Source organism: Drosophila rhopaloa, unplaced genomic scaffold (genome assembly GCF_018152115.1).
Source record: "Drosophila rhopaloa isolate 14029-0021.01 unplaced genomic scaffold, ASM1815211v1 contig_4, whole genome shotgun sequence".
NCBI classification, from domain to species: domain Eukaryota; kingdom Metazoa; phylum Arthropoda; class Insecta; order Diptera; family Drosophilidae; genus Drosophila; species Drosophila rhopaloa.
In genome coordinates this window covers 2296389-2321356 of record NW_025335134.1, presented here as the reverse complement: position 1 = coordinate 2321356, position 24968 = coordinate 2296389, and the positions used below count along the sequence as shown (strand labels likewise).

General features: G+C 49.6%; 4 protein-coding genes across 4 annotated transcripts; 3 read left to right on the top strand and 1 right to left on the bottom strand.

Annotated features, from left to right (window-relative positions):
* Positions 1 to 3805: 3805 nt before the first annotated feature.
* Positions 3806 to 5731, top strand: LOC123038067. Its single transcript, XM_044461526.1, has one exon. It carries the CDS (start codon positions 3806 to 3808, stop codon positions 5729 to 5731), a length of 1926 nt encoding a protein of 641 aa, XP_044317461.1.
* A 647-nt stretch (positions 5732 to 6378) lies between these two features.
* LOC123038066 lies at positions 6379 to 7218 on the top strand. The gene has a single exon (XM_044461525.1). It carries the CDS (start codon positions 6379 to 6381, stop codon positions 7216 to 7218), a length of 840 nt encoding a protein of 279 aa, XP_044317460.1.
* Positions 7219 to 7287: 69 nt separating this feature from the next.
* Positions 7288 to 8778, top strand: LOC123038065. Its single transcript, XM_044461524.1, has one exon. The coding sequence runs from the start codon at positions 7288 to 7290 to the stop codon at positions 8776 to 8778; it is 1491 nt and encodes a 496-aa protein (XP_044317459.1).
* A 10932-nt stretch (positions 8779 to 19710) lies between these two features.
* On the bottom strand, positions 19711 to 24406 carry LOC123038064. Its single transcript, XM_044461523.1, has 7 exons — positions 24155 to 24406; positions 23419 to 24123; positions 21111 to 21914; positions 20586 to 21046; positions 20267 to 20469; positions 19843 to 20207; positions 19711 to 19749 (listed from the first exon to the last, which is right to left on the bottom strand). The coding sequence occupies exons 1-7, from the start codon at positions 24404 to 24406 to the stop codon at positions 19711 to 19713; spliced, it is 2829 nt and encodes a 942-aa protein (XP_044317458.1).
* Between the last annotated feature and the right edge of the window lie 562 nt (positions 24407 to 24968).

Here is a 24968-nt window from a genome sequence, read left to right as displayed (position 1 = left end):
GCGCCGTTTGCACTATCACCCAGCTTTTTAATGCCATCGCAAAACTTGGCCACTTTCCAGTGAGATGGAAAAAGTCGATTATAATAATGATAGCAAAGCTAGGAAAAGACCACACAATTCAAACGTCGTATAGACTTATAAGCCTACTCTCATTCTTATCTAAACTCTTTGAAAAATGCGTATTGACTCGGATAAACACATACCTAAGAATCCAGGAAGGAATTCCGTCACATCAATTTGGGTTTCGTGAAAAGCACGGAACAATTGAGCAGGTCAACCGGATAACATCAGAAATTCGGAACGCGTTCGAAAAACGAGAGTACTGTACTGCCATATTTTTAGACGTCTCTCAAGCATTTGATAGAGTTTGGCTAGAAGGTCTAATGTACAAGATCAAGACCCATAAGCTTTTAGAGTCTTACCTCTACGACAGAAAATGCAGCACTGCTATAACTGACGATTTCAAAATTGGAGCTGGAGTTCCTCACGAAAGCGTGCTCGGGCCAACATTATATGTCCTCTACACAGCAGACATCCCAACAAGCACACGACTAACAACATCTACGTTTGCTGATGATACAGCCATTATCACCCGCTTAAAATGCCCGATGCAAGCAACTGCGCAGCTCGCTCTTCATCTGGTCGATGTTGAAAAGTGGCTATCAGATTGGCGAATTACCCTGAACAGGCAAAACTGCCCGCCGCTCATGTTAAACCATACTCTACTCCCGCAAGCAAACGAAGTGACATATCTAGGAGTACACCTCGACAGAAGACTCACATGGCGCCGGCACATTGAAGCCAAAAGAACACACCTAAAGCTAAAAGCCAGTAGCCTTCATTGGCTTATCAACGCTCGGTCTCCCCTTAGTCTTGAATATAAAGTCCTGCTGTATAACTCGGTACTAAAACCTATAGGGATGTACGGCTCCCAGTTATGGGGGAATGCCAGCAATAGCAATATTGACATAGTCCAGCGAGCTCAGTCGAAGATCTTGAGAACAATCACCGGGGCTCCGTGGTACGTTCGCAACGAAAACATACATCGCGACTTAAACATTCTACCAGTCAAAGATGTGATCGCAGAACAGAAGGAAAAGTACTTTACCAAGCTATTGTCGCACCCTAAGACCTCTCGGTCTGACAAGGTTGATCAACCAATCACGCCTTCGTCGCAATGACTTACCCACCCAGCGACCGACTTCCATTCAGATAACTTGAAATCCATTTAAGCAGATCAACTGGAAAACCTAACAGGTCAAGTTTTTGAAATGCTTTACTAAAGTCAGTTTAAATGACGTCTGTTTGAAAACAAATATTGAAGCCTTTTATCACAAATGTAGTGAGCTCTAGAAGGTTTGTGATTGTGGATCTACGTTTAATAAATCCGTGTTGACACGGAGAAATGATTGATCTACAAAAGTGCTGCAAATGAGGAGTAATGATTTTTTCAAAAAGCTTTGGAATAGCTGACAACTTAGAAATACCCCCGTAGTTACTGGCTTCTTACTTGTTACCTTTTTTGAAAAGATGAATAAAAAATGATTCCTTAAAAATATTTGGGAATTGGGAAGTTTCTAGAGATAAGGTAAACAACTTGTGAAGACGTTTGCACAGGGCCTTAGCGCAATACCTAAGCACGCACCCTGGAATACCATCGGGCCCGGCGAATAAACAGGCTTAATACGAAGAAGATCCAAAAGAAGAGAGCTTTCTGTTAAAGTGGGACAGAATATGAGGTTTGACTTCTACATGGTGTAATCGGCTATTGCCTTATCTGTGGCAGCGAGGAAGGATAAGAATTAGATTTACGCTTGGTGTTAACAAAATTATAAAACTGTTTCGGGTCCTGAGAGAACTGGACCTTACAACGGTTTAAGTAACTATTATAACACTCAGCATTAAGCACGGTAAATCTTGACCGAGCACTTAGATATCTAGTAAAAACAGATTGAGAACCGGTATTTTTATATTTCCTGAAAAGTCTGGACTTTACATTTCTTAAGTGTGTTAACTCTTTGCTAAACCAAGGTGATTTGTTGGAAACTGACGGATAGTACCACGAAACACAGGAATTAAAAAATGGGTTTATTGCAGTGTAAAAAACATTATTTGCATCGGACATATTATTGCATAAGTAAAGATCAGAACAATCAAAGCCAGAAACAAAATTATGTAGCCTCAGAAAGTCTGCCTTGCAAAAACAATGCATTCATTTGGATTTTTCTCATTTTTCTTCTATAACTCTACCTGTATCAAATGAAAGTTCGATTGTTGGGTGATATGGATCTTCAGGTTGCGTGAGTGGTGCTACTCTGGACAGAAACACACTTTCAGGATTTGAAACAAAACACATATGAAGTAGGCGACCTAATGAATTTCGAACATGGTTTACTTGAGATAGAGAAATGTCAAGCAGGCCATCAATAAAATCATGCTGTGCTATAGGTGGTAAGACATTCGATTCATCCTCAGTGGACCAAGTAACTCCAGGTATATTAAAATCACCTAGAACTACCAACTAATCCCTATCGGAAAGCTTATTTGCAAGGGACTTAATAACGGAAAGGTGATTTAAATAATTGGGAAGTTCAGACAACTGCGGAATATATGAGCAAGTTATGTATATAGAGCTACCAGGAAGCGATAACTTTACACAAATAAATTCAATGGTATTGAATTCCTCAAAAAATAACTCCTCAGACGGGAGGTTTGAATCAACTACAATTAAGACTCCACCTCCCCGTCTAGGGGGACGTATATTGTGTACTTACCTGGAAAAACTTCGGAACTAAAGATCTCCGGCTTTAACCAAGTTTCTGTAAACACAATTGTCGGGACAAGCAGCAGCCGCCACCTAATTTATAGATAAAACTCAAACAAAGCTTTCGTATTTCATACTAATTGCTTATGTTCTCGCCTTCGTTGGTCGCAAGCCGACTCTCTCTCTCTCTCGGCCGCTCGACTTCAGAGCTTATCGGCAGCATCGTCAGATAGAGAGCTTTATCTGCGCTAATTATCTAAAGCGGGATCACTCTCTCATGAACATTCATTGCGCGCGCTCAATATATTGGCATATATTTTCTGTATCCTCCAATATTATCCGCAACAATAAAAATTCTTATTATAACGTTTAACTAATTATATCGGCGTTATTATTTCGAGTTTAAAGGATTGTCATTGAAAAATCTCAATGACTGAACATTGGTGACCCCGACGTGATATTTTGAAACAATTATTAATTCGCGAAAGTAAAATAAAGTTTCTAAAATATACACATATATACACTACTGTGCATATCATTGTTTAAAATAAATAAACATACATATAAAGTTTCATAACCAAAAATAGTTATAAAGTGCATGCCGGTCGTCAATTGCCACCCGGTCCGTTATTTAGTGCACCTGCTACCTACGTATACATACATGCATACATGCATTCCGTTTTCGAGTGCATTCGCCAGCGCACAAACCGTTATACAAACATACAGCCGCTAATTCGGGTACGGTTCTTGTGTGCACAGTGGGACAGATTGCGTTCGCCGTGGTCAAATACGAAATATTATTATATAATATTATTAAACAATTTGTAATATTAAATTTGGCTTCAGCTTAGCGGCCGTGCACAGTGGGACAGGTTGTATTCGTCGCGAGCAAATTAAAACTATTATTAAATAATAAAATAAATAATAAATAATACAAAAAAATAATAAAATAATACGAAAATACAAATAAATAAAAATAATAATACTAATTTCGCTGCAGTTTAGCTTTGTTAAATTGGTCGTAATTTGAGACTAGTGGCGATGGATGCCAGCGCGGCAGACGCAGGTTCACCCACTCTACCTCGGAGTGCTATTTTGAAATGCAAGGCCAATGCTCTCCTCCAGGATTTGAAGAGGATACAAGGAGCCCTTCACCCAATTTCAAGCGTGGAGGACGCCATGCTCCACGTGCGTCATGGCCAGTTAGTCTCAGTGTACGATGACTTCAAGGCCATCCACGGGAATCTTGAAGAATTAGACATTTCGGAGATCGGCAGCGACTTGCGATGGACCGTGTCGGAGCTCGTCGCGACGATGCACGCTGAAATAGAGCACGAAACCTTGCGACGCTCTGATCAAATGGCTGCCCACTCAACTCTCACCAACGGGATCTCCTCTATGCCAGACCCAGGGCTCAGTCGCAGCTTTCAAGCTCTGCCGCCTATTCCGCTCCCTACCTTTAGTGGAGGATACTCCGAGTGGTCTGAGTTCCAATCTATCTTCTCAACTATGGTAGGCGGAAATCCACATATAAGCAAGGTGGAAAAGCTGCAGAGGCTACGATCCTGTGTTCGCGACTCAGCGTTAGAAGCAGTTCGGTCCTTGGTAACTTCCGAGGAAAATTATGACGTTGCATTGGGTCTTTTGGAAAAGCGATTTAGTAACCGTCGTTTAATATTTCAGGCTCATGTGAACGAGATTCTAGGCCTCTGTGTCGTGGAAGGTGGCTCAGTGGCAGGTCTACGAGGATTCTCAGATAAGTTCAATGCCCATATGCGGGCCTTGAAGAATTTGGGAATGACGCAACAAATTGCCGGCTGCATCATCGTCCAGGTGCTTCTTCAAAGATTGGACCCAGCTACCCAGGCGAAGTGGGAGGAAGGCCAGACTGCCATCAATTCAGACCTTATTCCTACGTGGGACTCGATGGCGGAATTCCTGGAGCAACGATGCAGGACTCTCGAGGCTGTGGATGTGGCCATGGCCGCATACGCACCAGGCACTCAGGTGGGAAGACGTAGAGTTGCTAATAACAATAGATCCGCCTTCATTATTACTAATGCCCCTCCCGCTACCTGTATATTATGCTTTGGGAGGTCCCATGAGGTGCCTGCGTGTCCAAGGTTTCTGCTGTTGTCCCCTGAGAGCCGCCTAGGCGAGGCTAGGCGACTTGGTCTTTGTCGAAAATGTCTCAGAACCGGCCATCACCTGCGAGACTGCGTCGCTAATAATTGCCACAGCTGTGGGAGACGGCATCACAGTTTGCTGCATTTTCTGGACTCGCAGTCTTCTAGCGGCCATCTGCCAGTTGCTTTACCCATTTCCTCCTCATCCGAGGGTTCTGAACCTCTAGCCTCATCGCCATCCACAGTCAATGCCTTAATTGCCCAAGGTCGTAGCGGCGATATAGCTTTGCTTGCAACAGCGAACATACTTGTTAGGAGCCGCGCTGGTATTTTTGTTCCTTGCCGAGCGCTTCTGGATTCTGGATCTCAAGTACACATGATTACGTCCCGATTGGCTAATCAGCTGCAGTTGCGTAAATGCAAATCATTCAAGTCGGTGTCTGGAATTGGCGATACCGGCTATGCGACGGACGGATTCTCTGTTGATGTGCTCCTACGTTCTCACTGTTCAGAATACTCGTCTCTTATTAGTGCAGTCGTCGCTGGCAACATTACGGATCTCCAGCCTAGTTTCTGCTTAGATGTCTCCAATTGGAATATACCATGCAATCTTAATCTCGCTGATCCAGAATTCTTTCGACCACAGCGTATCGATTTGCTCATCGGAGCCAGCCTCTTTTATGAATTGCTGTGTGTTGGACAAGTTCAGCTCTCAGCTGGCCTACCGTTGCTGCAGAAAACCCGACTTGGATGGGTTGTGTGTGGAGGCGGTTCACCTGTTGAGAGAAGGTCACTCGTAGCCACAGCCTGCAAGGATGTCACGAAGAGTTCTGGGAAATAGAGGACTGCTCCGAACCAATAGTGAAGTGGACAAAGGAAGAGCTGGATTGCGAAGCGCATTTTGTGCAACACTCTACTCGGCTCAAGTCAGGCGCTTATGCTGTGAGGCTGCCGTTGAAATGCAGTTCTGATTTGCTGGGAGAATCGTATCCCCAAGCCGTGCGTCGATTTCTCTCTCTAGAAAGGAAGCTCAGTCGTCACCCTCAATTGAAGAATCAGTATGCTGAGTTTATAAAAGAGTATTTGGAGTTGGGCCATATGTCTGCAGTTCCTGCTAATGCGAGCCTCACTCCTCAGTACTTCCTACCTCACCACTGTGTTTTGAAAGAGGACAGTTCAACAACCAAGCTCAGGGTTGTTTTCGATGGATCTGCTGCTACCACTTCTGGGTATTCGTTGAATGACGTGTTGATGTCCGGCCCAGTTATACAGCCAAAGTTGCTTCACATCCTGTTAAGGTTCCGTTACCATCGGGTGGCCATTACAGGAGATATCTGCAAAATGTACCGATGTGTCAGAGTTTTCCCTGAGGACAGCCATTTACAGTGTATCCTTTGGCGGGATTCCACCCAGGACGAGTTGCAGGTTTTTAAACTTGACACTGTAACTTATGGAACAAAACCAGCGTCATTTTTGTCAGTGCGAGCAATGCATCAATTGGCCGAGGATGAGCAGTCGATGTTTCTAAAGGGGGCCGAGATTCTGCGACGCGACTTTTACGTGGACGATCTAATTTCTGGAGGTGCTTCTGTGGCTGAAGCTGTCAACATCATGCAGCAAACATCAGGGATCCTTGCCAAGGGTCAATTTCGCTTGAGAAAGTGGTGCTCCAACGTAGCTGCGGTGTTGTCTGATGTGCCGGAAGAGGATCGGGAGTCGTTTCTGAGATTTGATGACGGCAGCAACTTTACGAAAACTCTGGGCCTCGCTTGGGATCCTGCTACTGATCGCTTGCTATTTTCATTTGAGGGCCTTCAGTCAACCTTAAATCCAACTAGGCGCATCGTCCTTTCCTCAATCGCCCGGTTGTATGATCCTTTAGGACTTGTCGGGCCAGTCATCACAAGGTCAAAGATCTTTCTTCAGAAGCTGTGCCGTGAGAAGTTGTCTTGGGATGAGAGTCTTCCTCAGGCTCTTCACTCTGATTGGGAAAAAATTTGCTGCAGCTTCGCTATGGCTCAGAGGGCCGATTTTCCCAGATGGTCACTATCATCACCGACCGATTTGGAGATTCATGGATTTTGTGACGCTAGCATCGAGGCTTATGGTGCCTGTATTTATGTCGTCTCAAGGGGTACAGGAGCGGGAAGTCACCTGCTTTGCTCGAAGTCTCGAGTGGCGCCGCTAAAGACTGTTACGGTGCCGAAACTGAAACTATCAGGAGCAGAATTGCTGGCGCGGCTTATATCAGAAGTAGCTAATCTAAAGATGTACGCTGGGAAGCATTATTGTTGGTGCGATTCTGCAGTGGCGCTGTCCTGGATTTGAGAGGAGCCTGCCCAGTTTAATGTTTTCGTTGCCAATCGAGTTGCGACGATCCAGGAGTTAACCAGAACGATGGAGTGGCGCTATTTTCCCACGTCCTTGAATCCGGCGGACATCGTGTCCCGTGGTGCTCTTCCTAATGAGTTGATCGTTGATGAGCTGTGGGCACATGGTCCTCCGTTTCTTCTTGGTCCTCAAGATGAGTGGCCAGTTGCGGTCCCAGCTGAGAGGCCGACCCTGGAACTGCGCGCAAAGGTTTTGCTCATTCAGTCGCCGTATGTCATAATAGCTGCCTCCAAGTACGCTAATTCCTTCTCATCTCTGCAGCGGGTATTTGCTTATGTGCACAAGTTTTGTCATCGAATACGCCACAAGGGAATCACCGCAGGAGATATCAAGTCTGGAACTCAACTTTTATTGCGGTTGGTACAGCGGGTGCATTTTTGGGATGATATAAGGTCGCTTCAGAATGGCAAAGAGATATCGTCGTCCAGCGTACTTGCCACATCTTCACCCTTCTTGGATAAGTTCGGTCTACTGCGTGTAGATGGTCGCCTGAAGAATTCGCCGTTGGATTTTGATAGTCGTCATCCAATTATACTCCCTAGAAGCCACCCAGTCACTCTTGCTATAATTGTTGATTTCCATGAGCGAAATTTACACACGGGACCTCGTGCTCTTTTGGCTTTGATCCGATCCCAATATTGGCCAATTGGGGGGAGGAAAACGGTGACGAAGGCGTTGCACAAATTCATCCGATGCTTCCGGTCCAAGCCCCGCCTGCTGGAGCACATTATGGCTGATCTCCCGGAACAAAGAGTCAACGGTTGCCAAGTCTTTGGAGTCTCTGGCGTGGATTTTTGTGGGCCATTCCATTACAAGCCAGAAGTTCGTAATAAGGCTCCGGTAAAATGCTACGTGAGCGTCTTCATTTGTTTTGCTACAAAGGCCGTCCACTTGGAGCTCGTAAAGGATTTATCCACTACTGCGTTCTTACAGGCACTAAAACGGTTTATATGCATCCGCCGAAAGCCACAACACATTTGGTCGGACAACGCTACAAATTTGGTTGGAGCCAGAAACGAGCTAAGTGAGCTGCGGCGGCTCTTTATCAGCGACGATTGTGTCCATCGAATGGCATTTTATTCCTCCTCGATCTCCGCACTTCGGCGGACTCTGGGAAGCGGCAGTCAAAACTGCCAAGCATCATTTTTACCGGGCTGTGGGGTCCTCAATTCTTGGTCCCGATGGAAAGAGGAATACTTAAGCCTCCTTCAGCAACGCTCCAAATGGCTTAAATCCGGCCCTGCTTTGGCAGTCAACGATGTGGTGCTGGTCAAGGACGAGAACCTACCCCCGAAGAAGTGGCCGCTCGGAATAATCGTTGAACTGGTATCTGGTAGGGACGGAGTGGCTCGAGTGGCGGTGATCAGAACTTCATCTGGAACCACCAAGCGCGCAGTATCTAAGCTGTTCCTTTTGCCCCTTAAGGACGAAGTTGGAAGCCAGGCCCAACTGGGGGGAGAATGTCGGGACAAGCAGCAGCCGCCACCTAATTTATAGATAAAACTCAAACAAAGCTTTCGTATTACATACTAATTGCTTATGTTCTCGCCTTCGTTGGTCGCAAGCCGACTCTCTCTCTCTCTCTCGGCCGCTCGACTTCAGCGCTTATCGGCAGCATCGTCAGATAGAGAGTTTTATCTGCGCTAATTATCTAAAGCGGGATCACTCTCTCATGAACATTCATTGCGCGCGCTCAATATATTGGCATATATTTTCTGTATCCTCCAATATTATCCGCAACAATAAAAATTCTTATTATAACGTTTAACTAATTATATCGTTAAGCGTTATTATTTCGAGTTTAAAGGATAGTCGTTGAAAAATCTCAATGACTGAATAACAATAATATGAGATGCAAAGGAAAGGCTATCGGAAAACAATGAGTTTGCTACGCAAACTTCTTGCATTCTGATAGGAAAGAAGGAGGTTAGAAGTTAGTTTTTTGAAATTGGTACGCTGGTTTGGCCTCGACTAGGAAGTTTTACTCCCACGGGGCCCTTCTTCTTTATCTTAGCCTCGAACTCTTTTACAACCATATTATCCGGCCAAAAGTCGCCCGAGCATATAGCTTCAAAAAGCTCGTTAGGGACAGTTATCTTGAAAGATGAAATGTCTCTAGCATAAGAAAACTTAAACTTTTCCACCTTTACACTATTACAATCGGCTTTAGTTTTGTCTTGTATATAAGACAATACATCAGAAGATGTTTGATCAGGGGAAAGCCGAGAAACGAAAATTTTTTTCTTTAGTGGAACCACTGAAAGGGATTTCGGTGGAGCAGACATTGTTTCTGCAAAACGAACTTGAGCCGGTTGTCCTGACTCAGTAGTCCCTTGTGGTAGTGATGCTACATTCTAAAAGATAGGTGGATCCGCTAATTGTGAATCCACAAATCGGAATTCTTCAAAGTCCCTGGTTGCATGCTGATCTTAGCAACATTTAAGGGCTTGCTGCAATCAGGTGTTGATCCGCCGGAATGCTCTGTTGATCTTTTGATTTCGGTTGCGGGGTGTTCCCCTTTTGCTCCTTACCACCAGAGGCCTTTTTGCGCTTAGGGGACTCTTCTAATAGCTTACGACTATTAAACTGCGAGTCCAGCGCAGAGAGGAGATCATCAGCTCGGCGAAAACTATCTCTAGCAACTCCGAATCAGCTAATCAGTCCCATCAGGCCGCCTTTAGTTTGGTGTATGAACGATTTCATCTCGTTCGCAACCTCGACACACGCGTCACAACAAAACTGCAAATTGGGCCCCTTTGAAAGGTCATCACTTGTCCGGCCAGTAAAACCGGCGCACTTAGTGTGCACCATATTTTCACACAGCCAGCAAGTCATATTAGACTGGTCAGCTCTGATTACGAGGCTGCATTTTTTGCAGAAGCAGACTAAATTTTTATTATTCATTTTATTTATTGGGACCACTGTACCAAGAAAGCGAATTGAAATTTATAAGCGAGCAGTTATAAGTACCGCAAGAGCGCAGAAACTGCACGCTTAGAACTTTCAAAGCAAAGAGAGGAAGAGAGCGGGAGCGTAAATAAGTTGAAGTGCATGCACAAAAGAGAAACGGCGGGGATATAAGAAAAGAAAACACAGATAAGAATTACGAAAACTAAAACAATTTATTAGTATTAATACAAAGTGCACTCGCGAAGCGAACGGAGTTTAAATTTATGTTTAAATAACCGGAAGAAAATTAAAATTGTTTTGATAAAACCCACCGATGGGAATAAACGAAAACAAAATACAAAATTCGAAGCGCAGAAAAAAAACACGAACGTTCACTTTGAAAGTCAAAGACGAATGAATGCTTATATCTTAATTACTTTTTTGAGGAGTCTTAAAACTTCCCACAAATCCCGATGGATGGTAGCGGTCTAGCAACAGCTAAGGAGGGAGGAGGAGTCAAGTAGCCGCACAAAGAGGACGCTCAGCGAATTAACGGAGCGACCCATACTAAAGTTAAGCCTATGGGTAAAGCTTCTAGGACTATATGGTGAACATGCAGACCCCTTTTATTTAAGTAGGAGAATGAGGGGATCTTCCGCCTCACTATGCAGGCAGGTTAGTGGATGAAATTCAGTAGATCGGGATAACGTGTATGTATATGGTGCAAATAATTTACCGCTTCCAATTGGGTCATCAGTCACTAATGGCCTGAATCACTCGGGGAACAAAGGGGTACGGGGTAAAAATAAAATGTATAACAATCCGGCTCGACGCTTCTTTTCGTACGAGTTCACTCAGTTTAATTCGTTGTTTTTAAATCGTCCCTGTGCTTCACTGCGCCGATTACACTGATTCACTAACCTTATTTCCTACCGACCGCGTTTTCTTTCACACGTGTTTTCTTCACTTATTTTGTCCGCGTGCGCGACCGATCGTTTCGAAGTCCAAGAGCCGAGAGCGTGCCGGAAACCGCCGTGTGACCCTCTCATCCTTTTGGACCTTTCCCACCCAGGTTGGTTTGGTATTTTCTCTATTTTCCAGTATTTTTCTCTATGGTTGCCACCTCGGGCGGGTGGTGCGGAACCAAACTTGACCTATTTTGGTTTTATACCCAAAAATGTTCGCTTAACCATTACTAAATTATAATACTTCATTTTATATCTCTTACATACTAATGGTAATAATGTGAAACATAGACAACTGTTGCTTAAATATATATTGTGGCGGCCTAGCCGTCAGGCGGGATCGTCACACCCCTCCCTTTCGTACCGGGGGCTGATGATGAGCGTCCGTCGCTCTTCACGGTGTCGATGTAATGCCAATCCATCCCCTTAACGGCGAAGCGAACGCGGTGTCCTCGTCCGGCTTGTTCGGCCGCCCTCTCGGCGATCAGACGAATGGCCGATGTCGGCAATCGCCGCAGTTTGCCCGTCCCAGTCCAACCTTCAGGTAACGGGGCTAACTCGTCTCGAGGTACTTCCGGAGTTGCTATGGATGAGGTCAACTCCTCTATGAACGACCCGTCCCAACCGGTCCCCTGGATCTCGGTCAAGACCTGATCGAGAACTCCGTCCTCCCATTCGGTCAGTGGTGCTCCTGGCGGTGCGCAGATCAGGGATTGGTGTGACGTCGATTGGACCGCGACGTCGTCCTCCTCGGCCTCGTCCGACGGTTCCGGGTCTGCCGTACTGGCCTCTGCTGCCTCCGAGTTCTGGAATACCCGACGGAACAGGGGGCGATCTTCTACCCCGTCCTCGCTGTCGGTCGTCAACTCGCACTCCGTAAAATACTTCACGTGGTGAGTCCCGGGGTGTGAACTCACGCGGCAACGCTTCGCCTCCTGCCCTCCGGTCTCCCGTGGTGAGCGTCGTAGTCGGACCGGGGATGTCTGGGCCGCCTGGACGCTGTCGGTAAGTTGGCGACGTCTGGACAGACTGGACACGGGTCTGTTTCAGCGAACGCTGCCAGCAAGTCGGGGATGTCTGCGTTTCCTGCGTGCGGGTCTTCTTCGGCGAGCACGGCGGCTGACGGGGGGACGTCGGGACCTCTGCCTGGGGACGGAACGTCGCGTCAAAATTCAGAGCGGGGGGCAGCGGTGGTGATGGAGGTTCGTCTACGTAAGGACCTTCGGCGTGTATCCAGGGTGTCTTAAACACGACCGACTTGACCTCGATGCGCATCATCGCGACATGCCCTTCCCAGCGGCTGACTTGGTCTTCGACCGTACGATGACACGAGTGTTCAATGGAGGGACGTTGGTGGGACTCGGTGTATCGCGGGTGACCGCCTCGAGGATCTCGCCTGGTCCACGGCTGTTCGTCGTCTTCTCGCGGTGCGTAATACCCTGGCCCCTGTGAGCGACGACCTCTCGTGTAATCCCTCGTCGCGTTCGTCGCTGTCGCTCGCTGGAGTCGTCCTCGACGTTGAACGCTGCTGAAGGTCGATCGGGTCGTCGTGTCTCGCCGGGTTTAGGGCTCCACATGCCCGCAAACCGCGACCTTCCTGTACCCCCAGGCTCCTGGTCGTCGGAAGACTCAGCGCCGCCGTGTATGTCTTCTTCACCTTGGCCATCGTCAGTAACCTGGTCCTCTACGATCTCTCCCTCTTCGTCTTCCGATGTGTCCGAATCTCCTCCGCTGTATCCTTCCGCGACCCACTCGTCGCGATCAGAAAGGTCGTGATGAAAAGATTCAGTATCGTCGGAACCATCCGACAACTCGATGACTTCTTCCATCTGAAAGCGGAGACTAAACTTATAGATACGAGACCCTTATTGTTTAAGTTCCCTACCTATCGGTGCAGTGAAACCTCGACTTAGAATACTTAGCTAATAACATAGGGTGTGTTAGTACAATTCAGCTTAGAAATTACCGTATGACCTTGTATCCTACTTAACCTCTCGTGACGCCTCGGAGAGTAATAGGGTTTCAGTTGGCTGATGTTGGCGGAGCGTGAACGTCTTTCTCCGGGGCGTCGCAACTGAACAAGGTTAGGGGATATGAACCTCATCACGGTGTAGGGACCGTCATATTTGGGGGCCAATTTGGAGGCGAAACCTTCGGCTGCCTTCGAGAGGGGAGCTTCGGTCTCCACTCACGGCGTCGAAGGTTTTAATGACGTGCTTGCTCTTGGGAAGGACGTTGGAGGTTGGATCTGACGATGTCGAAGATTCCTCTGAGTTGGAGCGCTTTTCCTGCGGGGTCCTTAGACCTCGTCGTATAACATAGTAGGGAGTCTGGGTTCGCGTCCTTGCGTCAGAAAGGCGGGACTGTATCCCGTCGAGTCTGATACACTTGCGTTGATGGCGAGCGCTATTTCCGGTAACAGCTCGTCTTGACAGTCCGATTCGTCCTCTCGGTAGGGTTCTCTTGTGGACAGTATGGGGTAGTATATTGGACCTCTACCCCTATCGCGCTGAAGTACTCTTTCAAAGTGCGACTGGTAAATTGAGTACCATTATCGCAGACGAACTTCCGAGGGATGCCGACCCGACCCAGTATCCGTTCCCGGAATGCCTTCTGAACCTGGGCGGCGGTAGCTTTCCGTAACTCCAGCCATTTGGAAAAGATGTCATGAAATACGAGGAGCATGGTGTTTCCGTGCTTCGACCGAGGTAGCGGGCCGACAAAGTCTGTGCATAGAACGTCAAACGGTCCGCTAGTTACGCGGGTTAGCATTTTGCCTGCCGCCTTCGTCTGGGCGGTTTTAAGCTTCTGGCACGACTCGCAGCGCTGGACGTAACGCTTCGCGTCTCTAAACATGCCGGGCCAGAAATACCTCTGAGATAGTCGAAAAACGGTTATTCGGACGCCAAAATGTCCAGCCGTGGGTGCGTCGTGGCATTCTCGGAGGACTCGGACCCAAATTGAACTAGGGACGCACAGTTTATATGGGAAGTAGTCCTCGTCATCCGCTCTATGTCCCAAATTCCGGTACAGTTGTCCATTTTCCGTCATGTAGTCTGAGAACTTCTCGGGGTACTCTCTTATCTTAACTTGCATACCTTGGATCCATTTACAGGGTGTCTCCACTTCGGCCATCTGTTGCAAGACTTCACAGGGTTGCCGGGATAACGCGTCCGCCACCACGTTCAATTTGCCTCGGCGGTACCGCACGTCGAACTGGAATTGTTGCAACTCCAGCGCCCATCTGGCTACCCGACCGGAGGGGCTTTCGATGGAGTTCAACCATTTGAGGGCTAGGTGGTCGGTAAACACTTCGAACCGATACCCTTCCAAGTAGCACCTCATTTTCCTAATGGCCCATATAATGGCCAGACACTCTTTTTCCGTAGTCGTATAATTGCCCTCCGTGGCCGTGAGTCGACGGCTGGCGTACGCGATGACCCTCTCCTGGCCTTCGATATCTTGCGACAAGACTGCTCCTAGTCCCACGTCGCTAGCGTCAGTTTGCAACACAAACGTCTTGCCGAAGTCGGGACATCCTAACACGGGGGCGGTGGTTAACCTCCTTTTCACCTCTTCCAACGCACTCTGTTGCTCGGGACCCCACAACCACTTCCGGCCTTTCTTCAACAGGGCCGTCATCGGTTGTACCACGGTTGCGAAGTTAGAGACGAACCGGCGATACCAAGATGCCATGCCTAGCCACTGTCGGAGCTCCTTGAGACAGGTAGGGGACTTAAGGTTGGTAATGGCCGTCACTTTCTCCGGGTCGGTTTGGACTCCTTCGGCACTAATCACGTGGCCTAGGTAAACTAACCTCCTCCTGAAGAACGCGCACTTCTTTGGATTCACCTTCAGGTTCGCCCTCCGCAGTCTACGGAAGACTTCGGCCAGGTTGGACAAATGTTGTTCCTCCGTGGCGCCTATAACGATGATATCGTCCAAATAGGCGAAGGCGAACGGCTCCATGTCCGCACCGATCATGCCATCCAAAGTGCGTTGGAAGGTTGCGCTGGCCGAGTGAAGCCCGAAGGGCATGACCTTCCAGTGGTATAGGCCTCTGCCCGGAACGGTGAAGGCCGTGAATTGGCGGCTGTCCTTGGCCATGGGTATTTGCCAATAACCGTGCTTTAAGTCCAGCGTCGAAATGTATCGGGCTTATCGTAGCTTCTCCAGAATGTGGTTGATCCTGGGGACGGGATCTATTGTCTATAATCAACACACATGCGCCATTCACACGTCTTCTTTTTGACCAACACTATGGGTGCGCTATGCGGACTCCGCGAAGGTTCGATGGCGTCTTCGCGGAGTAGTTCGTCCACTTGGGTGTCGATCACGCTCTGCATTGCCGGATTCCTTGGGTAGTACCTTTGTTTCAAGGGTTTATCGTCTCGCATTATAATCCGATGCTCTGCCACGTGTGATACACCTTGAAGCTCCTTGAAAAGCGCCAACTCGCAAGTGATGAATTCCCGCTGGTCGGGTCTCAGACCATTCTCTTCCGCCGTTGGTTCTTCACCCTCTGCTTCGTCGATTTCATCCGGAAAGTCCTCCAAGGCCCTTCCCGGTCCGTCGTGCCTCCCGGTTCCGTCTCCTCGGCCGTTCTTTAATTCTCCTGATGGGGCCATCTGACACATGATCCGGTTGTGTGCGGGGACCTCACTCTGCTCTGTATACCTTATCGTCGGGTTCCTGACCCCCTAGAACCGTCATACTCCTTCCTTCGAGTATTTCCGAGTTCGTATCCTCTGATGACATCCGATCGACTTTGGTCGGCCGCAGTCGGGGGTCTTCCACCAACGGGCTCAATTTTACCTTTAAGGTAGCTTCTCCGCATTGTATCCGTGTTCCCATTGCCGCCAAGAAATCCATACCTAATATCACGCGATTCAACATGGTTAGAATCACCAAGAATGGCATCCACTCTCGCGTGCCTGCTAACTCCTCGCAAGAACGCCATAGCTTCTTCACTGTCAGGCTTGACCGATCAGCTAACGCTATCGTAGTGATGATCTCCTGCATCTCCTCAGGTCTTGCTACCATACGAGCGTACCCTTCACTCGCAAAGCTCCTCGACGCTCCCGTATCCACCGTGGCATCCACCCATCGGCCTCCGATCAGCACGGAAGCGGTGATCAGGCCGTTGCTTATCCTTAATGGTGGGTTTCTTGGTGCCGGGCTGTTACTGCGTTCGTCTTCGCTGCGCCCGCATGTCGGCGAAGACGTTGTTCGTTTTCCGGGGCATCTCGGCGACAACTGTCGACGGTCAATGTGTTCCTTCGACCGCAGTCCCAACAAAAGTTCAGACGTGGGTTAGTACAACCCCGCCTAAAGTGACCGACTTCTCCACATCTACTACAAGCTTGCTGTACGTCGACGTTCGAGAGGGGCTGTCTGATCAATCGGTGAGTTACATTCCCTCCTTGAACGGGTACCCCGTGGCCTCGAAAGGGGTTCGGCGTCAGACGGGCGTTGGCCCTATCCCGGTCTGCAGTCACCGTCCTAGGAATACCTGCGCGACTCGACGTCAGCTGCCTCACACTTTCGTATTCCGCTGCCATTTGGGTTAATTGCTCCAGCGTCGCGAACTCGTGGCGTCTTATATACAGACGATATTCCGGTGCCATATTTTCGTAGATCCGATAGAGTTCTTCTTCCTTTTGGTATCCGGCTTGCTGCATCTTGGTCCTCAACTCGACCAAATATTCCTTAAATGTCTCATCCGCTCGCTGGATGTGAGCTCGGATTTCGTCCTCTAGTCGCTCGAAGTAACGTGGGGGCAGGAAGAAACTTAAGAACTCGTGCGCGAAACTCTGCCCACGTAGCTGTCTGTAAGCGGCTCGTGCGGAACCATCGCGCTGCACTACCCTCCAAAATCTCTGACATGGCACGGGGTACTTCCTTCTGGTTGATTCCGTAGGTTGCTTTCTTCTCTTCAAGTTCAGCGATCAAGGTCAGCGGGTCCGACGTCCCGTCGAATCGTAGATTCCATTTATGCATCCGCTCGGCTAGTAAATGACGAGGAAGAGTGATAATGAGTGGAACTTCTGACTCCGGCGGCTTCGACGCGCCATGATTTCCGAGTGATGAGGCGATAAAATCTCGTGACGTGCCGGTATGGACACCTCGATAGCTTGTCAGTCTTCCGGGAGAACAATGGCCGGCGAAATATGGAGCCTGACTCTGGTCAACTTGGGTTATCTTGGCTCCCGGCATGAACCCTTTGTCGCCTCCTAGACGGTTCGGAGTGACGGCTCTCGAACTGTACTGCTCCTGTAGTTGAGCGAGTCGTTTCCACACCGATTCTGGAAACGATCCTGTGCTTACGAGTGTAGCGAACGCCTTCTGCGTTTCTGATACGGTGCCGTCGGCGCTAAACCCGAACTCGAGTGCTAGAGCGGCTAACTCATCTTTACGCAGGGCATAAATCCATCGTACTCCTACGCCTGGGTTTTCTATCGAATCGGCTTCCTCGTACTCGCCGTCGGACTCCTTCGTATTAGCCATGGTTTATTGTAATACGTGAAACTTCTTCCTTTTCCTTTGCTTTTCCTTTTCCTTTGCCTTTCCTTTTGCTCTAACAGTTGTAACACTCGGCAGGGGCGCGATCCTTCGGGATAAAGATCTTTATCTTAGTGGGTCTTTAGGCCACTTTGGTATTGCTCTAGTTAGCCTCAGGTCCCTGTTCGGGCGCCACTTGTAAGGATGCTCTCTGGCCAGGATACAACTCTCAGTCGGATCCAGAGGTCCTTTTACAAGAAATTTGTAAAGTCACTAAGACATAGGGCTAGAGAGTAATGTTCGCGTGGCGAACGACGATTTTTGATCAATTATCCCGAAGATTCTACGCGTATTCGCTCGAGGGGTGGTGTTCCAGGACCCTCGAGGGTACGATAACATCAGAACACCAAGTCCTTCCGGGACGGAAAATTCCACGGGCTGGACCTTCGGGGTAGGCCGCAGCCGGATTCTATCGTGATTGGCCGAGATACGTGGTCCGAGGGGCCAAGAATCCCACGGGCTGGACCTCCGGGCGAGGCCGCAGCCGGATTCTATCGTGGTTGGCCGAGATACGTGGTCCGAGGGGCCAAGAATCCCACGGGCTGGACCATCGGGCGAGGCCGCAGCCGGATTCTATCGTGGTTGGCCGAGATGCGTGGTTCGAGGGGCCAAGAATCCCACGGGCTGGACCTTCGGGCGGGGCCGCAGCCGGATTCTATCGTGGTTTATCGGCTGGAAGCAAGTTTGATTAGTCGGAAGGATCTGCCTTTCCGCTAACATGTGGGATTAATGGGGCCAGTGAGAGGATCTTCAGTCTCACCGTCGGAGTTAATAGGATACGAAGGGATCTGCCACTTCGCGGTAGGATATGAGGAGAGGATGCGTAGATCGGGATAACGTGTATGTATATGGTGCAAAAATTTTACCGCTTCCAATTGGGTCATCAGTCACTAATGGCCTGAATCACTCGGGGAACAAAGGGGTACGGGGTAAAAATAAAATGTATAACAATCAGGCTCGACGTTTCTTTTCGTACGAGTTCACTCAGTTTAATTAGTTGTTTTTAAATCGTCCCTGTGTTTCACTGCGCCGATTACACTGATTTACTAACCTTATTTCCTACCGACCGCGTTTTCTTTCACACGTGTTTTCTTTACCTATTTTGTCCGCGTGCGCGACCGATCGTTTCGAAGTCCAAGAGCCTTTTTGGACCTTTCTCACCAAGAAAGGTTTGGTATTTTCTCTATTTTCCGGTATTTTTCTCTATGGTTGCCACCTCGGGCGGGTGGTGCGGAACCAAACTTGACCTATTTTGTTTTTATACCCAAAAATCCATTTGATCGGTTAAGCGATTAAATTATAATACTTCATTTTATATCTCTTACATACTAATTGTAATAATGTGAAACTTAGACAACTGTTGCTTAAATATATATTGTGGCGGCCTAGCGCGTCAGACGGGATCGTCACAGTCTCTTTTTATATTTAGAAGATACAAATTAATTTGATCTTAACTTAATTTAACTTAAATTTTTCCTTTAAATATTTTTATATCGTCTTTGACTTTCAAAGTGAACGGTCGTGTTTTTTTTCCTGCGCTTCGAATTTTGTATTTTTGTTTCGTTTATTCCCATCGGTGGGTTTTATCAAAGCAATTTTCATTTTCTTCCGGTTGTGAGGACGCTTAAGGCGCCTCTCATCTCACACACTTAAACCCAGTATCTCAGCCATTGAAGGCATTATTAAGTTCCAGCCACTGAAGGTCTCATTAGATGTTAAGTTTTTAAATATATAAGTTAAGGGTTAAGGCAGAAGAGGACAGCTAGTATACAACTCCCTCGTTGTGAATGGTATTCAGCGATCTAGAGAACAGCTGAATGAGAAACCGGAGAAGAAATTACGACGGAGATTCATTCGCAAAAGGAAGTCGTAAGAAGCGGTCGCATTTAAAAGTCGTCAAAGTTGCCTAAAGTTGTCTTCAGTTGCTTAAGTTAAAATTAGAAGCTAAGAACGTTGCTGTAAACATTGATCATTTATTTAATATCTCAACGTACTGTTAATTTAAATATACCACTTATAATACCAACTTTACATTTGGGGGCTCGCACCGGGTCTGAAATATCCAAATAAGTGATAGAAATTAAAAAAATTACACAGAATAAGAAAAACACAAAGTAGCCAAGTTGTGAAATATCGTTGGCATGACCAGGAGGGTCATGCGGACATGTTGTTGGTCCAGGCGCACTTGTGCGTGCAGGGCCTTGGTGAGTTCCTTCGGGGATCCGTCCGCCAGGGATATTTGGGTGCGAACTTCTTTGATGTTTCGACCCGAATCGAGCCGGTTGGCGAGCGCTTCGCTGACAAAGCTTCTGGAGGCCCCCGTGTCGATGGTTGCCGAGAAGAGTTGAACCTCGATGGTAACCGTGGCGACGATTCGGCCACCCGTCAAGCGGAGCGGTGGATCTAAGGGTGGGGAGCGCTGGGTGGGTCGCCGCCTGCTCCGTGAGTGTGCGACGACCCCGGCTGTTTCCCGACTGGCGTCAGCAGTCAATGGTGCGGGTACCACGTTTCCTGCAGTCCCAGCAGTATAGGACTGGTGGGTTCTGGCATTCCCGGACGAAGTGTCCCACCTCGGCGCAGCGACCACAGGCTCGGGCCAATCATCCGGTTTGATATAACTGGGTTCGGTGTCCCGAAAGGCGTCGTCGGCGAGGGCCGGGCGGAGGGCTGCTCCTCGTAGTGTAGCTCCCACTGGCGGGTGGAACTAGTGCTGCTTGTCGTACTGGGTCTCGGTCCCGAGCAATTTCGAAAGCGGTGGCTAGTTGCGTTAACCCTTTCAGCGAGGAGAATTCATGGCGCCTTATGAACAGTTGATACTTCGGCAGCAGGTTCTCGTAAATCCTTTCGAGCTCCTGTTCGAACGAGTAATTTGCCCGCTGCATCATCTACCACATAGAACTAGAAAGGCTCGACGCCTTGCTGATGGCGGGTCCTCCTCGCATCCTCCTGGCGCTGGTTGTACCGTGGAGGGAGGAAAAACTCCAAGAAATCTCGCCTGAAAGTCTCCCAGGGCTCGGCGTGCATCTGGTAGGCTCGGTATCAGCCTTCGGCGCGGCCCGATAGTAGTCCAGCGATGGCCCGTGGGAGGTCGCTGTTACGTACGCTGTATGCTGCAGCGCCTTCCTCGACTCGTTCCATGAAACGCAGGGGGTCGGCTTGCCCATCGAAAAGGATGCCCCACCCCCGAAGCTTCTCGGCGAATGCGGCTGCGGACATGTTCTGGCGGCACGAAGAGAAAGGTGTCCCCTGCGCCGGGCATCGGTGAGGTGGACCGGTTGGTCACTACCTTTGGTGTAGGAGCCTCCGGGTACATGGCGTCCAATGCGGCAAAGCGTTCCCCGAGCGCCGGGCTGTGGTTGATGAACGATGCAAGCCGGGGTCGCAGTTCGTCCACCTGGCCGTGGGTGTTCCTACCGCCGGTAGGAAATCCACCTGACCCCCATGGCTCGGGTCGTGAATGCGTCGTCGGATTCGGAGAAGCTCCCCTCCTCGATCTGTCTGGAGGCTGACGGAGCTGGTTTTTGTTCTGCGTCCTCCGACGCTTTCTGTTCCAGGTCCGTTTTCATCGGTGGACCCGGTGAACGTTGTGGCTGGGTGCCCGCTGCTGTTGGGCCTCTGAGTGGGTGTCAAGTGGATGCTGATGTGGGAGTTTCGCTGATATTGCGCCTCCGATGCACGTGCGTTACGGGGCTGCTGGATGATGAGGTGGGAGTGGCTGGGTCTCCCGACTAGCGGCTGGTGGTGGCGCAGGAGCGAGTCTCTGGCGGCGAGTGATCCGGGGTCCACGGTGAGCGTGGCGATTGTTTCCTCGTCGCGGTGAGTGCTGTAGCTGGCACTGTAGATGGCGCTGCTGGGGGGCGCAAGCAGGGCGGGGAAGCGGGCCTTCGGGGTGCTCCTGGTGTGAGCGCTCGGTGGGCGAGCGCTGCTGATCGCTGGGCTGCTCGTGGTGCGAGCGGTCTCTGGGGTGCTCCTGAGGTGAGCGGGCTGGGCAAGCGCTCGGGGTGTGGCGCTGCTGATCTCTGGGATCGCTCCTGATGTGAGCGGTCTCTGGGAGCGCTCTCGGTAAGCGGCGCAGGTGGCCCACTGGGATGCTCCTGATGAGTGTGGATTCCGGAGGGCCCTCAGTAGGCGGCGCTCAGGCGGCGGCGCGGCTGGACTCCGGAGTGCTCCTGATGTGAGCGGGCTGGGTAAGCGCTCGGGGTGCGGCGCAGTTGGTCGCTGGGATGCACATGGTAAGCGGCGCAGTTGCGGAGTAGATTGGCGTTGTCGAAAGTGGCAGTACAGATTCCCCTATTTACTCTTTAACTAGGCTTTTAAATCTTGGGTGCTCCTAATCAAAAAAAATCTTTAAGCCATGCGGTTGATACTGAAAACCCAACTCCTACAGGATACCTAGGTCGTCCCTGAGTCGTCCCTGTTCGGGCGCAAACTGTAAGGACTTCTTAATAGGCTGGGATAGACTTCAGTCCGGCCAGAGTCCTCTACAGTTAAATTTTTAGAAACACACGAGACGAAACGGGACTGGGAGTTGCCGCCGGGATTTTGTTTTCGGGATCACGTGGCCTGTGTCTCTGCCTCTACGTAGAGTAGATCGCTAGGAGGCGTAATGTCAACTGGGGCGACACCAATTAGCACCCGGGGTCTCAGTTGGGGGTAAATACGCGGGTGTACGTGAGGTATTAGCGATACTTTACGCGTCTCCCAGTTCGGAGGGCGTTCGTATTGCGCTGAGTAAGCCTCGGAAGTACAATACGGGAACTTTTCCGACGCGAACGAGCACGTGGACAGCCTCGCTGTCCGTGTTGCGTAGAGAAAACAAACCTCGGAAACGCAACACGAAAACGGGACCGCCACAAATTAACTCGAGAGGGATTTTCGACTGGGCCTGAGCGTGGGCGATCGGTGATAGCTTTTCCGGTCCGGCAAGCGTTCGTATTGCGTAGAGAAAACAAACCTCGGAAACGCAACATGAAAACGGGGCCGCCACAAATTTAACTCGCGGGGATGTCGACTGGGCCTGAGCGTGAGTAGAAAAGGCCGGCGATAGTTTCCCGCGCTTTTCTCCAGTCTGGTAAGCGTTCGTATTGCGTAGAGACCTCGGAAACGCAACACGAGAACTTGGCCGACCTGGAGTAGCACGTGGGTAGCTTTGGTGTCCGCGTTGCGTAGAGAAAAAAAACCTCGGAAACGCAATACGGTAACCTAGCCGACCCGAAAACACTCAGCAAAGTTCACTAAATTTTAGTAGCCAGGCTTGGGGGTTTAATTTCACAACTTATCTTCCTTTTATTTAATTTAACACCGTCTATGTGGCGGAGATACCGCACGCGCCGGCGATCTTGGGCCTGGATGTGGTTGTCTCTGAAAGGTGTCCAAATAGTTAGCTTACTATTACGTATTTCCCGCTTTAAGGTAGCTTGTTGACTGGTACGCCAATTACGTCTACCCTTGTAGAGGTGTAACGGGCCCGTCATCAGGTGCGTGTTGAGAATCGCTCCTTCTGGGGCCTTCTGTAGAGTCGTCGTGTTGTCCTTCACGCGGATGATACTCCTTTAGATCGCCTATGCCAGCTGTACGCCTCTTCCGGCCGTCTACCTGCTATAGCCGCACGACATTCGATGATAGAAATTTCACCACCTTAAACTGACCTGCGTACTTCGGTGCAAGTTTTGCGTTAAAGCCCTCGTTGGGCTTGGACAGATGGTGAAGACGGACTAGCAACTGCGAGCCTAGTTGCGCGTCGTCTCAGGTTGTAGTGTCGACTTTGTTCCTGAGAAGCTATTTGGTTGGTTTCCAGGGCGGTGCGGAACGCTTCTTGAAGCCTTTTGGCTCGTTCCGTTGGATCCAATGGCGAGTCATGTAAGTCGGATGCGACCGCATCGAAGAGGGCACCTGGCAACCTAAGCTCCCGACCTTGTACTCGGTAAGCCGGACTAAACCCCGTGCTATCTGAGGTGCTGGTGTTAATGGCGAGGGAGACCTCGGGCAGTAGCTGGTCCCATGTCCGGTGGTCCTGATTCACATATTGTGCTATCATTGTCTTGATAGTGCGGTTGGCGCGCTCCGTCAGATTTTGCTGGGGGGAGTACGGAGCGGTGTATTCCAGTTGAATACCGTTGTTCCGGCAGAACGCCCTGAAGCTTCGGCTGGTGAATTGCGTGCCGTTGTCGCAAATCAACCTCCTGGGGGCTCCAAAGCGAGAGAGGATCCTTTCTCGGAATCCGAACTCTAGTTGGGCGGAGGTGGCTTTCTTCAATGGGATGAGCTGTACCCACTTGGAGAATACATCGATGAAAACCAAGAGCATGGTGTTTCCTCGCCGGGTCCTGGGAAGGGGTCCAACGAAGTCGGCTCCGACGAGCGCGAACGGCTCCGTAGGTTGGCGAGTGAGCATCTTGACGGCTGGTTTACACTGACTAACCTTGTACTGTTGGCAGGTCAGACAGCTAGTGACGTACCGTACCGCGTCCCGATGAAGTCCAGGCCAGAAGTAACGCTGGGCGATCCTCCTGAGCGTCTTCCGGATGCCCGGCGGAGGGATGGTCGTGGCAGTCTTCCAGCACGCGTTGGCGCTGTTCTCGCGGCACGCACAGCTTCCAGGGGTTGCTTACTCTGACGTCTGTGGGATGCCCTATGTGTTTATAGAGCTGTCCATCATCAAGGGAGTAGTCCGGAAATTTCTCGGGACGTCTTTGGACCTGCTCCTGCATCTTTTGTACCCATTTGCAGTGGCACTTAAGTTCCGCGAGTAACTAGAGTCTTCCGAGTGGTTGCCGGGAAAGGGCGTCGGCGACCACGTTGTATTTACCCTTCCGGTAAAGTACGTCGAACTGATACTGTTGGAGTTTCAGTCGCGCTTTAAGTGAATCGAACGCCTGCTGTTGGGGTTCTTCCCAGGTCCACTTTACTCCCTTCCTCAGGAGTCGCGACATTGGTTGTACTAGGGAGGCAAAGTTTTGGACAAAACTTCTGTACCAAGATGCGATTCCGAGATGGCGGCAAAGTTCCTTGACGTTAGTCGGGGGATGTAGCCCCTGGATCGCCGCTATTTTGTTGGGGTCTGTCCTGATGCCTTCCTCGATGATCAGGTGACCCAAATACACTAATCTTCTTTGGAAGAACTTGCATTTACCCCGATTTAAGCGTAGATTCGCTTCTCGAAGGCGCCGGAAGACTTCCCTCACTTCCTCCCTGGAGATGAACCGGGCGTTTCGTAGACGTTTCAGGATATGGTTGATGCGCGGAAGCGGGTACGCGTCGGGTATGGAGTGT

What these genes read in the sequence shown, in the direction of transcription:
- LOC123038065 (XM_044461524.1), top strand. Translation starts at nt 7,288, where the DNA reads ATGGAGTGGCGCTATTTTCCCACGTCCTTGAATCCGGCGGACATCGTG.
- LOC123038064 (XM_044461523.1), bottom strand. Translation starts at nt 24,406, where the DNA reads ATGCAGGAGCAGGTCCAAAGACGTCCCGAGAAATTTCCGGACTACTCC. An exon ending in CTTCATCGGGACGCGGTACG is followed by an intron (nt 24,124 to 24,154) that starts GTACGTCACTAG and finishes ACCTGCCAACAG; the next exon opens with TACAAGGTTAGTCAGTGTAA. An exon ending in AGGTGGATTTCCTACCGGCG is followed by an intron (nt 21,047 to 21,110) that starts GTAGGAACACCC and finishes CATCAACCACAG; the next exon opens with CCCGGCGCTCGGGGAACGCT.
- LOC123038067 (XM_044461526.1), top strand. Translation starts at nt 3,806, where the DNA reads ATGGATGCCAGCGCGGCAGACGCAGGTTCACCCACTCTACCTCGGAGT.
- LOC123038066 (XM_044461525.1), top strand. Translation starts at nt 6,379, where the DNA reads ATGCATCAATTGGCCGAGGATGAGCAGTCGATGTTTCTAAAGGGGGCC.